This window comes from Dufourea novaeangliae, unplaced genomic scaffold (genome assembly GCF_001272555.1).
Source record: "Dufourea novaeangliae isolate 0120121106 unplaced genomic scaffold, ASM127255v1 scaffold64, whole genome shotgun sequence".
In the NCBI taxonomy this organism is placed as follows: domain Eukaryota; kingdom Metazoa; phylum Arthropoda; class Insecta; order Hymenoptera; family Halictidae; genus Dufourea; species Dufourea novaeangliae.
The window spans coordinates 1,025,265-1,036,745 of record NW_015373954.1 but is presented as its reverse complement, the minus strand read 5'-3'; the positions used below and the strand labels follow the sequence as shown (position 1 = coordinate 1,036,745).

At 41.1% G+C, this 11,481-nt stretch overlaps 2 protein-coding genes across 2 annotated transcripts; both read left to right on the top strand.

The window, feature by feature from the left end:
• The first annotated feature begins 233 nt into the window (after window positions 1–233).
• On the top strand, window positions 234–4,827 carry LOC107186236 (transcription elongation factor SPT5). The gene is made up of 11 exons (XM_015574062.1): window positions 234–500; window positions 580–662; window positions 724–979; window positions 1,048–1,280; window positions 1,361–1,859; window positions 1,935–2,277; window positions 2,355–2,941; window positions 3,022–3,380; window positions 3,500–3,901; window positions 3,978–4,153; window positions 4,268–4,827. The coding sequence occupies exons 1-11, from the start codon at window positions 277–279 to the stop codon at window positions 4,508–4,510; spliced, it is 3,405 nt and encodes a 1,134-aa protein (XP_015429548.1). The 5' UTR covers window positions 234–276; the 3' UTR covers window positions 4,511–4,827.
• A 297-nt stretch (window positions 4,828–5,124) lies between these two features.
• Window positions 5,125–9,261, top strand: LOC107186204. Its single transcript, XM_015574026.1, is given in 13 exon segments — window positions 5,125–5,161; window positions 5,312–5,456; window positions 6,024–6,402; window positions 6,472–6,570; window positions 6,680–6,752; window positions 6,816–6,987; window positions 7,174–7,255; window positions 7,330–7,440; window positions 7,537–7,696; window positions 8,153–8,380; window positions 8,502–8,571; window positions 9,107–9,199; window positions 9,202–9,261. Coding segments are annotated over 12 exon segments (1,668 nt in total). The 5' UTR covers window positions 5,125–5,161; window positions 5,312–5,315.
• Window positions 9,262–11,481: the final 2,220 nt, after the last annotated feature.

Sequence of the window (11,481 nt, the reverse complement as noted above, 5' to 3'; positions counted from 1 at the left end):
TATATTTTTAATGATAATACTGACATTCATATGACCTCTGATTTGAAAGCTATCAAAAAGACAGAATTTTATGTCGAAAAGTTTAAAGAAATACCTACATAGTTGCCTACATAAATCCCCCTGGTGTTCGTTCTGTAAGACGTCACCACATAACCTTTCTCTACGTGTTTTGTATTCGTTATTCCGTATTCCATACGCCTCGTTGTTATCACCAAGCTGTCGTGTTTAGTGCTCAACAATTTCTATCTGACGGGATCCGTTTGACTTTCGGGTAAAATGTCGGATTCGGAAGCAAGCAATCTATCCGACAATGAAAGTGACCGAGGTGGTGGAGGCAGCGAAAGCGATCAGGAAGAAAATCGTTCGGTAAAATCTGCAGCTGGCAGCGATGCTGGCAGCGTTGGAGAAAGATCACGTAGTGTTTCTCGCAGCAGAAGCCCGTCTAGATCGCGATCCAGAAGTGCGTCTAGATCGCGGTCACGATCTCGATCTGCATCCGGGTGAGCAATGTTCCTTGTATAATTATCAAGTTCCGTTTTTTAATTTTTCAGTGATTTTTAAAATTTATTAAATCTTCAGTTCAGAGGATGGTAGAGGAGATGAGGCAGAGGAAGCCAGGTCTGGGGATGAAGAGCTGGTTGAACCTGAAGAAGAACCTGAAGGTAAATTATTGATAATATTATATACGACCTCTATTTATTCTTTGGATTTGTATTTATCTAGGAGAAGATTTGGAAGGAAGCAGTGAATATGATGAAGAGGAAGAGGAAGAGGATGATGATAGACCTCGGAAGAAAAAGAAGAAAGATAAATATGGTGGTTTTATCATAGATGAGGCTGAAGTAGACGATGAAGTTGAGGATGATGATGAATGGGAAGAGGGTGCTCAGGAAATTGGTATTGTTGGGAATGAAGTAGATGAACTGGGTCCTACTGCTAGGGAGATTGAAGGAAGACGTAGGGGCACTAATCTTTGGGAGTAAGTACCTATATCTGTAAATGTTTTAAGTTGTTTGATCCTAAAATAATATTTGCAATTGCAATCAGTTCTCAGAAAGAAGATGAAATAGAAGAATACTTAAGAAAGAAGTATGCAGATGAATCTGTTGCTGCTCGTCATTTTGGAGATGGTGGTGAAGAGATGAGTGACGAGATCACTCAGCAAACTTTGCTGCCAGGTGTGAAAGATCCAAATTTGTGGATGGTAAAATGCCGCATTGGAGAAGAGAAGGCAACTGTACTCCTGCTAATGCGAAAGTTTATAACATATCAATTTTCAAGTATGCAGTGATTTATTTATCATTATTTTATCTCTTAGTAATAAGTATACTTGTTTCTAATTGCGTTTTTTATTTGTTAGATGAACCGCTTCAGATAAAGTCTGTTGTTGCACCAGAAGGTGTAAAGGGTTACATTTACATAGAGGCATACAAACAGCCGCACGTAAAAGCCGCTATTGAGAATATAGGAAATTTGAGAATGGGTATTTGGAAGCAACAAATGGTACCGATCAAGGAAATGACGGATGTATTGCGTGTAGTTAAAGAACAAACCGGGTTAAAAGCAAAGCAGTGGGTTAGACTGAAGAGGGGCATTTATAAAGATGACATAGCTCAGGTCGATTACGTTGACTTGGCACAGAATCAGGTTCACTTGAAACTACTGCCTAGAATTGATTACACCAGACCGCGTGGAGCTTTGAGAACAGCGCAAAGTGAATCCGAGGCTTTAAAACGGAAAAAGAAAAGACGGCCACCAGCGAAGCCATTTGATCCTGAAGCTATTCGAGCTATTGGTGGAGAAGTTACTAGTGATGGTGATTTTTTGATATTTGAAGGAAATAGATACAGTAGAAAAGGGTATGTTTCGATATAACTTACATAATTGCTAGTGCAGTATAATACAGTTGATTAACAATTTTCTGATCGTTCTAGATTTTTGTACAAAAACTTCACAACCAGCGCGATTATCGCGGAAGGTGTGAAGCCGACTCTCTCGGAATTGGAAAGATTCGAAGAAGCTCCTGAAGGTGTTGAAATAGATTTAAGTGGAGGCCCAGTGTCTGGTAATAAAGAGGATACCGCTGTGACTCATTCCTTCAGTACTGGTGACAATGTCGAAGTATGCGAGGGTGAATTGATAAATTTGCAAGGAAAAATTGTATCGATAGACGGAAATATGATAATGGTTATGCCAAAACATGAAGAACTAAAGGAAGCATTAGAATTCCAAGCATTAGAGTTACGGAAGTACTTCACTATGGGAGATCACGTTAAGGTAAATACAACGAAAAATTACGGTTTTAAAAATATGATTTCTTGTAGGAAATTTCACGACTTGTCAATTGTTTATAGGTTGTTGCAGGAAGATACGAAGGTGACACTGGTCTAATCGTTCGAGTAGAACAAAACAGAGTAGTCTTATTTTCCGATCTATCGATGCACGAACTCGAAGTTCTTCCAAGAGATTTGCAACTTTGTTCAGACATGGCCACTGGTGTGGACAGTTTAGGACAGTTCCAGTGGGGCGATTTAGTTCAATTAGACGCACAAACAGTAGGTGTAATAGTTCGCCTTGAGCACGAGAATTTCCACGTTCTATCTATGCATGGAAAAGTGGTAGAGGCTAGACCTCAAGGATTGACGAAACGACGTGAGAATAGAAACGCGGTGGCGTTAGATTCTCAACAGAACACTATACAGAAGAAGGACATTGTTAAAGTAGTGGATGGCCCTCACGCTGGAAGGGGTGGCGAGATCAAACATCTATACAGGAGTTTCGCATTTTTGCATTCACGGATGTTCGTGGATAATGGTGGAATATTCGTCTGTAAAACGAGGCACTTGCAACTCTCCGGCGGAAATAAGTCCAATATGAATTCTATGTCTCCAGTGGCAGGATTCATGTCACCGAGAATCGCATCGCCAATGCATCCTAGTGGGTTAGTATTATTCCATTATATTTAATTATATTTTAATATGTATATAAAAAGAATGTTCAACTCTATCGCTTTTCCTACAGTGGCGGTTTTGGAAGAGGGGGGGGTGGCGGGGGAAGAGGCAGAGGTCGTGGGGGAGGAGCCCGTCGGGACAGGGAATTGATAGGTACCACCATCAAAATAACTGGCGGACCATACAAAGGAAATGTTGGAATTGTTAAGGATGCCACGGAGACGACTGCGCGTGTAGAACTGCATTCGACCTGTCAAACTATCTCTGTAGACAGATCCCACATTGCGAATGTCAGTGTGCCAACTAAAGATGGCGGCTTCAGTAGTTACAACAGAACACCGGGTTATGGCGCGGGTGGCCAGACACCGATGTATGCCAGGGATGGATCAAAAACACCTATGCATGGATCGCAGACTCCTATGTACGAGAGTAAGTATCCTGAACATATTCTAACGGAATTAGTGGTTCTATAAAAACGGATGATGAAATCGTACATATTGTCCAGAAAGGAACACATACAAATAATTGTTATGACCTTAAATTTACAGATGGTTCCCGTACTCCTCATTATGGCTCAATGACACCGTCCCACGACGGTTCACGTACTCCAGGACAGTCAGGTGCCTGGGACCCGGCGGTCACTAATACCCCCGCAAGGACGAATGACTTCGACGGTTACAGCATGGAGGAGGGAGGATCTCCCGGTTATGCGCCGGGATATCCCCCAACTGGTGGCCCATTCACGCCACAAACACCTGGGACAATGTACGGTTCGGAGCAAAGTTTCAGCTCGTACCAACCGAGTCCTAGTCCAGCTGGAAGTGCGACAGCTAGCCCCAGCCCTGCAGGCTACGTTGCTACTCCTTCACCGAGTGGTACTGGGTATACTACCAGTCCACATGGAGCGTTCGCTACCCCTTCACCGATGGGTTATAGTCCAATGACACCAGGTAAGTGTTCTATTTTTCCCCGTTTTAGTTCTTTCTCTATTTACGTGATAATATTTCTGACATCGGTTTATCATAGGAGTTGCAGGTAGTCCGTATAATCCACAAACACCGGGTGCAGGTCTGGATACTGGCGTTGGGTCTGGCATCATAGGAGGGACCGAATGGCATACTACAGATATCGAGGTTCGGATTCGGGATTCGCATCAGGATCCTGCTCTTGCTGGGCAACAGGGCGTTATTCGAGGAATATCCGTAAGTAATGTTTTGTAATCCTCATTTGTACTAGTATATCAAAAGTCTGATAAGTACTGATAGATTGAATGTTTGCGTCGGTATTTTAATATGATATTTCTAATTCTATGACAGGGTGGCATGTGCGCTGTGTTCCTTCCGGTCGAAGACAGAGTCGTGAACCTGGTGTGTGAAGAATTAGAACCGGTGGTTCCGTCACGGGGTGACCGTGTAAAAGTAATCATCGGGGAAGACAGAGAAGCTGTTGGTACGCTACTCTCCATAGACAACCAGGAGGGTGTAGTGAAACTGAACAAGGACGAAGTGAAGATGTTACATTTGCGATTCCTGTGTAAAATGAAAGCACCGAACACATAATTGTCCATTCCAAGATAGCGAATCAGCGAAGACATTTTTCCGACGACATAATAGAGAGAATTGTCCGAACTTGACGATGAAAGACCTCGTTAACCGCAAGCTCTCCACGTTATATATCCCTCGTTATGTTCACATAGAATACAAGTTATGTAAAATAAGTAAATATGATTATTGTAAAAATAACCTAACCCCCATCTGATAGCAATTACAAAAAGACATAGGTGTGATTCTAACTGTGTTTTAAGTGTGACGAAGCTTATAAACTGTTTTGTATAAAATGTTTGGCTGTTTATGTGGTGAAGTTGGGTTTGCTGTCATACGAGATTTAAAAGAATAAAAGCTAGATTTTTTCCTCACGGAAACTTGGTAGTATTGCAACATAACCTCGGATAATGATATATAATGCCTGTCGCATGCCAACGGAATCGCAGAGTATATGATGATTCATTGAACTGAAATCAGTCGCATAACAAACTCGAGAGAGTCGTGACGAGATAATGATTAGGAAACGTTTAAAAGATCGGTGTAAATTTTCCGGAATTTTGCAAGGAAACGTCGCATTGCTCCGGGATTCACCGTCTGGAGTATGAGATCATGCCTTCTATGGTTGCTTCTATTCTTTGCGACAACTGCTTTCATTGAAATAAACAGGTACTCGGCCAAAGCCAAGGTCATTCCCGTATTTCTCTCATTCATCTAAGATTTAATTGATTAATTTTATTAAAACAAATTGAATTTATTAGCTATTCAATTTACAAAGAAAAAACATTATTATCGAAGCATATTACATTGTTACGTTAGGGTGATGGGTGTCAACAATTTAAAACACGAACAGAATGTCGGCACGGTGTTGTTCGATAAAAGCGACGCCGGTAAGCAGTGCTGGACCACGGAGGAATTTATTATGTTAAACAGTAGACGGATGTTCCAAGATTTACTACCGAAGGTAACGTTAATTTAACCCACTATTGTCTACTAAAAGTCAATAAGTTTTTTTAATGAATGTGTTTCGTCATGGTTCATTTCTCTCTGTTATTACACTTTTCTAATCCCCATCCATCAATTATAAAATAAATAATGGTAAGTTAGTGTTAAACATTGTTTAACACTTTATTCTCTCGATCGTTCTCCGAACATATTTATAGAAACGTTTTGACTGTAACATTTCTATACTAATGTATATTAAAAGCAAGCAATCGTCCAGGCTATAAGTCGGAAGAAAATAAACACATTACGGTTTCCATCCCCCTACTTGAACCCTCGGAAAGCCGATCCCTCTGAGGACCGCACAGGTGTCGATCCACTTACAATTAGTCCCTTAACGTATCTCTTCGAGGCACATCGGTGTTCTCGTCAGGCTTAATATAAACTTCACATAATTTAGTTATCATAAGCTGGAAAGTTACGTAAACCTCTTAGCAATCTCGGTTGAAGTCGATCCGAGATTGGTCCGAGGGTTCGAAAGAACATCAGTCCGTCCTCTTGATTAATTCGCGAGAAATTCTCACACCAGGTGAAAACCTTGAACTACGAGGACGATCGGTACATTGCTCTGCTGATGGATTACTTTCACATTTGTTTGGAGAGCGTGCGTAAACTGGCGATCGGAAAAACGAAACACCTGATGCTGAAAGCTCTGGCGGACACTATGGGAGGCTACTTGGAAGTTTACATCCTGCCTCTAACCAGACACTCCTATTACGCGGGGAACATAAAATATCGTAACGCCCGGAAGCTCATCGAGCTGCACGAGGAGCTGAAGATTTTCCTGCGAAGCAACGGGGCTGGTTGGTTGAAACCCTCCAAGGAGAAGACGCAATCGAAAATCCCATCGATCGTGATCACACCGCCGAGATCGGGCGCGGCGTGCGAGGGCCTAATCACCTACGGAGGTGATTATTTCTCGCGAATAATTATACTCGAAATATTGTGTTACCGATTAACATTATTTTCTTCCGTAGCTTCAGCGAACAATAACAATCGAGAGATTCACCATTCCGCGTTCAAGAAGTCGAAGAGACACGCGTCGAAGCATAAATCGTCGAAACATCAGAAGCGAGGTGAAGTTGTTGGAATTAAATCGAAAGAACGATTAAGTGTTTACTACCTATTTTTAATAGTTAAATTGGACAATTAAAATGTTTGGTGATTTTTTAATTTATCTTTAAGACAAGCTTACGAAGAGGGATAATTCCGTTACCATTCCTCTTCCATTTTTGGACGATGACACGGAACCGAACAGGTAGCGAATGTTTTTCAATTATTTTCGAATGTAAACACGATTACAAACGAAATGCCTATTTAGCATCGCGTTGCCGTTCAAGAAGAACAGTTTGCAGTCCTTGCATACCGAACAATCGGCGTTCGTTTTGGTGAAATATTACATAGCCAGCGTGAAGTGCATAGAATCGAAGTCGAACTCGGGAACGCAGCTGAAAACGTTCAACCAGGAGCTTTTCAACTGGCTGCAGCAATCCGTACGTTGTGAGTCGCTGTGATCGAAAGTGGCAATTTTCATTTACGTATTCACTAGCCTAAATTCCGTGCAGATATTTGCAATGGAACAATAGAAATTAAACGAACGAGGCATTACATTGTAACGACTTAATTTTTCATTCCGTTCAATCGCCCATGTTGCGACTAAAACGTCGTTACCATCGCAGGTTCAACATCATCTCGATGACGAGAAATGGTACCCAGGTTTCGGTGGCGTTTTGAGGGTGATCACCACGCTGGAGGAATCAGGTACCATTATTTCCCTCTTTCTCTAATGGACAATTTTCCGAACGTTCGTCGACGTCGTTTTCCCGTCTCAGGAGTGGGAACCGGTCTTACGACGTGGAGAAAAAGCGGTGCCTATCAGACGATGCCCAAAATAGGCGGTCAACCGACCGTCGAGTCGGAGGATGCTCTGTCACCGCTTTACAAAGGTGATGGGAGGAGAAAGCGGTGCACATTTTGTTCGAATTTTCATATAATCTAATATGTTCTAAATGTTCTCCCGAATTTCTTTCACGTGAATTTAGACGGTGACGCCGGGTTCACGTTGGGCACGACGGAATTGATATCGATTGCAGTAGTGAGCGCGTTGCTGGTGTGGTTGCTGGTCGGTCTGAGCCTGGTGTGCTATAGATTCCTCACGAAACACTCGGACGAGTGCAGTCCCTGCGAGCCGCAGCAACCACCGTACGTTTCATTCGATTATTCGTGAATTTACTTGGTCGAAAAGCTTCTGAACGTTAACACTATGACGACCGATGACCTTGCTGTGGTCGTCACGAAGAGTGTCAATTATTTTTAAACCAGTCCACAGGATAATAGTTAATGATAGTTTAAGTCGTACGCATATGTGGCATAGGAATGCAATGAAAGTGACGATTAAGGTGTGCCTTCTCGCTTCAAAGCGTTCGTGGCATTGGGAAAAGGTCCCAGATTGTTCGAGGCACAATAAGAATATAATGATGTTCTAGATTTTATGCATCTAAGCAATTGATTTCTTTGTAATTAATATTTCTTTTTATTTTATATGAATGTACTCTTACTAGAATCGTCACGTCTCCTTATTTGCTTGTGGAATAAAAGTTTTACGGTTAAATTCTGAAATTTCAAAAATATTTAATAATACATTACTTTTCATTTTAGCGTTGCCGTTTTATACGAGAATAAGGAATATTGTCAGAATGACATGTGCACCCCGCAAGCACCCCGTCAATACATAGTCAATAAGTTCAGGGAATATTGGAAAAAAAAATTCAGTAAATGTCGTGGTAGTTTGAACGATCCTTTCACCGATGAAGAACGATGTTTGGCCGCTATCAGTTACACTAGCAAAGACACGGTCGATGTCAGCAATAGTAGCAGAAGTTATCAGTGAGTATTGATAGAGAGAAGTTGCAATAATGGTTCAAAATTAACGATTTCGATATGTATATGTTTTGTCGTTATATTCGTTTCAAGTGTGTTTTTAATAAATGTATTCTCATTACCGTAGAAAACAGAAATTCACCAAATCCGTTTCAGCAACTTATTCAAGTTTTCGGAAGGAGCGTGTGCCCATCAGGGTATGTGACTGTAATTTTTTAATTGTCGTTTTGGAGGGATTAGAAATAATGATACATCAATTTAAATTTTCAGAATGTCTACTACAGCTCCGATGGATCGTTAACGACCACACATACAGAAAGCCCAGGCAAACGAAGATAACAAGAGTCTTATTGCGTACGTTATAATAAATAAAATCTTCGAAATAAAGATGCATTAACTGTTCTTTTTACACCTTTTAATCTTTTTGCACAGTCTGTAAAATTGATAATTTTGCAAATATCAATATTTGTAATATACAAGAATTTTTTAGCATTCCTTACTCGAAAAACCTTCCCCCACAATTCATAGCATTTTATCCCTTTTTTAACCAATAGTTGAATTTCTTATCGATAAAATGAAATAACACCTCAATATTTACATGCTTTTACATATAATACGAACTATCTTTTCATTTGGTGGAAAGTTTTAACTAAAATTATTCTGAAATCAATGTTTATTATAATCAGCTTTCACCTGTAAAAATTCATAAGAACATGCTTCTTTCAATCAAAGTTCCACCTCCTCCGGCAAGGGTACCAACACCCCTTTGACACGGATGTCGCCGTCAGGCGTTTTAATTTTATTACACCTGCGTTCGACAAGGAGGCGGCTCGCAGTCGATTGCACTTCGTTATGCCAGCCACGTTCGTGCCGACTGCATTCAATGAATGCACATCCTCGGAGCGTGCAGTTCCTCGTAGCCACGCGCTGCAACTTGTTGCAATCGGGCCGCGGAAGCCGGGTGTCGGCGTCGTCTCCCGGTTTATCAACGTTTGCGCGTACTACAACGCCATCTGTGGCTTGAATAGTGTATGCAACCGCGAGGGTTGGCCAGTGTCGCGCGATACGTCGAGCAGTGAGGGTATATTGTTACGCTTTCTTAGCACGGTGGTGTCCAGTTGTGAGACACAGGACCTGTCACGCATGATTAAAACGTGATCTTGTGTTTCGATGTACTGTGTGAAGTAATTAATACGCGTTATTACTGTTAGAGTTAATACATCACGAGTTAAATTATCAGTGTATCATTGAACAGTCCAGTGGAAGACACTGTTTACCAAGTTGCTCATTATCACCGTAGGACACGTGTTGATGCTACTCCGCGTTTATAAATAAATTTTCCTTGATAACGGTTACTGTTGTAAAACTAGACACTTCGTGGAGGTAAATGTGGACAGTTTTTGATGTGATCGAATATCGTGCGAACGATAATTGCGAGCCATTTGTATTTCCCGGTTTCGGATTTTTCGAACCGCCAATCAGAGCGTTTCCCACGTATTCCGGGAATCTATTCGTCAATTTTGAAAGAACCAATCAGAGGGTGTTACGCAAGCGGAATATTCATAACGGTTTTTTCACGCTGCAACGGACCCACTCGTGTTTTTCGTGTTGTTCGACGTGTCGGTCGCGAACGTTTCGTTTGTAAACAGTAAACGCGTTTAATGGTCGTGATTCTTGGTACTGTCGTGGACCGTGTGTTGTGTTGCTTGTGACTTGTTGCCGTGTGTTTTGTTTTACTAGTTGACGTTCAGACGTTGGGGCTTGGGGGGGAAAAAAGTCGGGGAATGCGGCGCGGTTGACTCGTTCTTGAATTAGTTCGCGTTACCGATTCGGCCGGTACTAATTTCGATCACCGAACGATGCTCGCTGCGGGCAGACTCTCGTCTGGCGTTTTGCGCGTCTACAATTGACTGTGTAGTGAAGTGTTTCCCGTAATGGACACGATGGGACAACGAAACCACGGGACATTGGGCCTGCTGTTCGCCGTGACGATAATCGCAATCATCGTACAAGGTAGGACTTGTCTGATATCCATTAAAAATTTGAATTTCAGCAAACCGTTACATAAACTCGATACTGATTATGTGTTTAATATGTCCCTGTTAAATGATAGCTAAATGTCTATATGCAGGGTGGTCCAAGCAACTGAGACAGGTTGTACGTCTTTCTTAGTTTTAAGAAGGTTTTCTGATTGGAAAAAGTAATGGTAGGGGGATTGTGAACGGTTTGTGTATATCTGATTTCTTATTTGAGGGAAAATCATTTCTGCAAGTGCATTGGTATATACATCTGCACTATACGGTTGTACTCTTTTCAAATGGAAACGTGTATGTACATACCGTCTTTACACAAATCGATACCTCTCGCCCTTTTACCGTTAAAAAGCATTTGGAAACAAGATGGCGGAAAAATTAATGCGTAATAAATTATGACTTTTCTTCGTGAGTTTACGATATATTTAATAAAGCCATTAATTTAACATTACTTATGATCTATTGAACGATCATTTTATTTTAATATTATTTATAATACAAAATAACGAAATTTACGTTTCCATCAAAAGTAAGTGGTAACCGCATACTATTGCAGATGGTCAAAGACAAATCAGTACAATATACTACTGTTGACAATTGACTTTATTACGATTCCCATAAATAAATACCATAGAAATCAGCGAAACAGAGAATTGTGTAATTCTCTGTATTTACAATCGTGTTCGGAAAATAAAATTCAGTCCTAAAACCAAAGCATAAAGTTTTCTGTACTGTAAAAATACCGACCATATACGGTCGATAGGATCGTTTCGTAGCTTTACACTAAAACCACATTTGAAAGGTTCTACTTCCCTTTCTTTATTTTGACTGTAATCAAATGAAAGTCGTCTGAATGAAGAAAATACATTGTACTATGACGTTTGAAAGGGACTCTCTTCTCACTCACGGTGATTGTGCCTTTTTTTACCGTGAGGGACCGTGAAAGCTTATGTTTACATTGGAACGGTGATACATGCAAAGAGACGACGGAAGCAGTAAGGAGGAGAATCCAAAACACATATTTATACAGGCTGCGTTCGTGTCGCGGGCAACACAATGCAGCTTGGGGTTCCA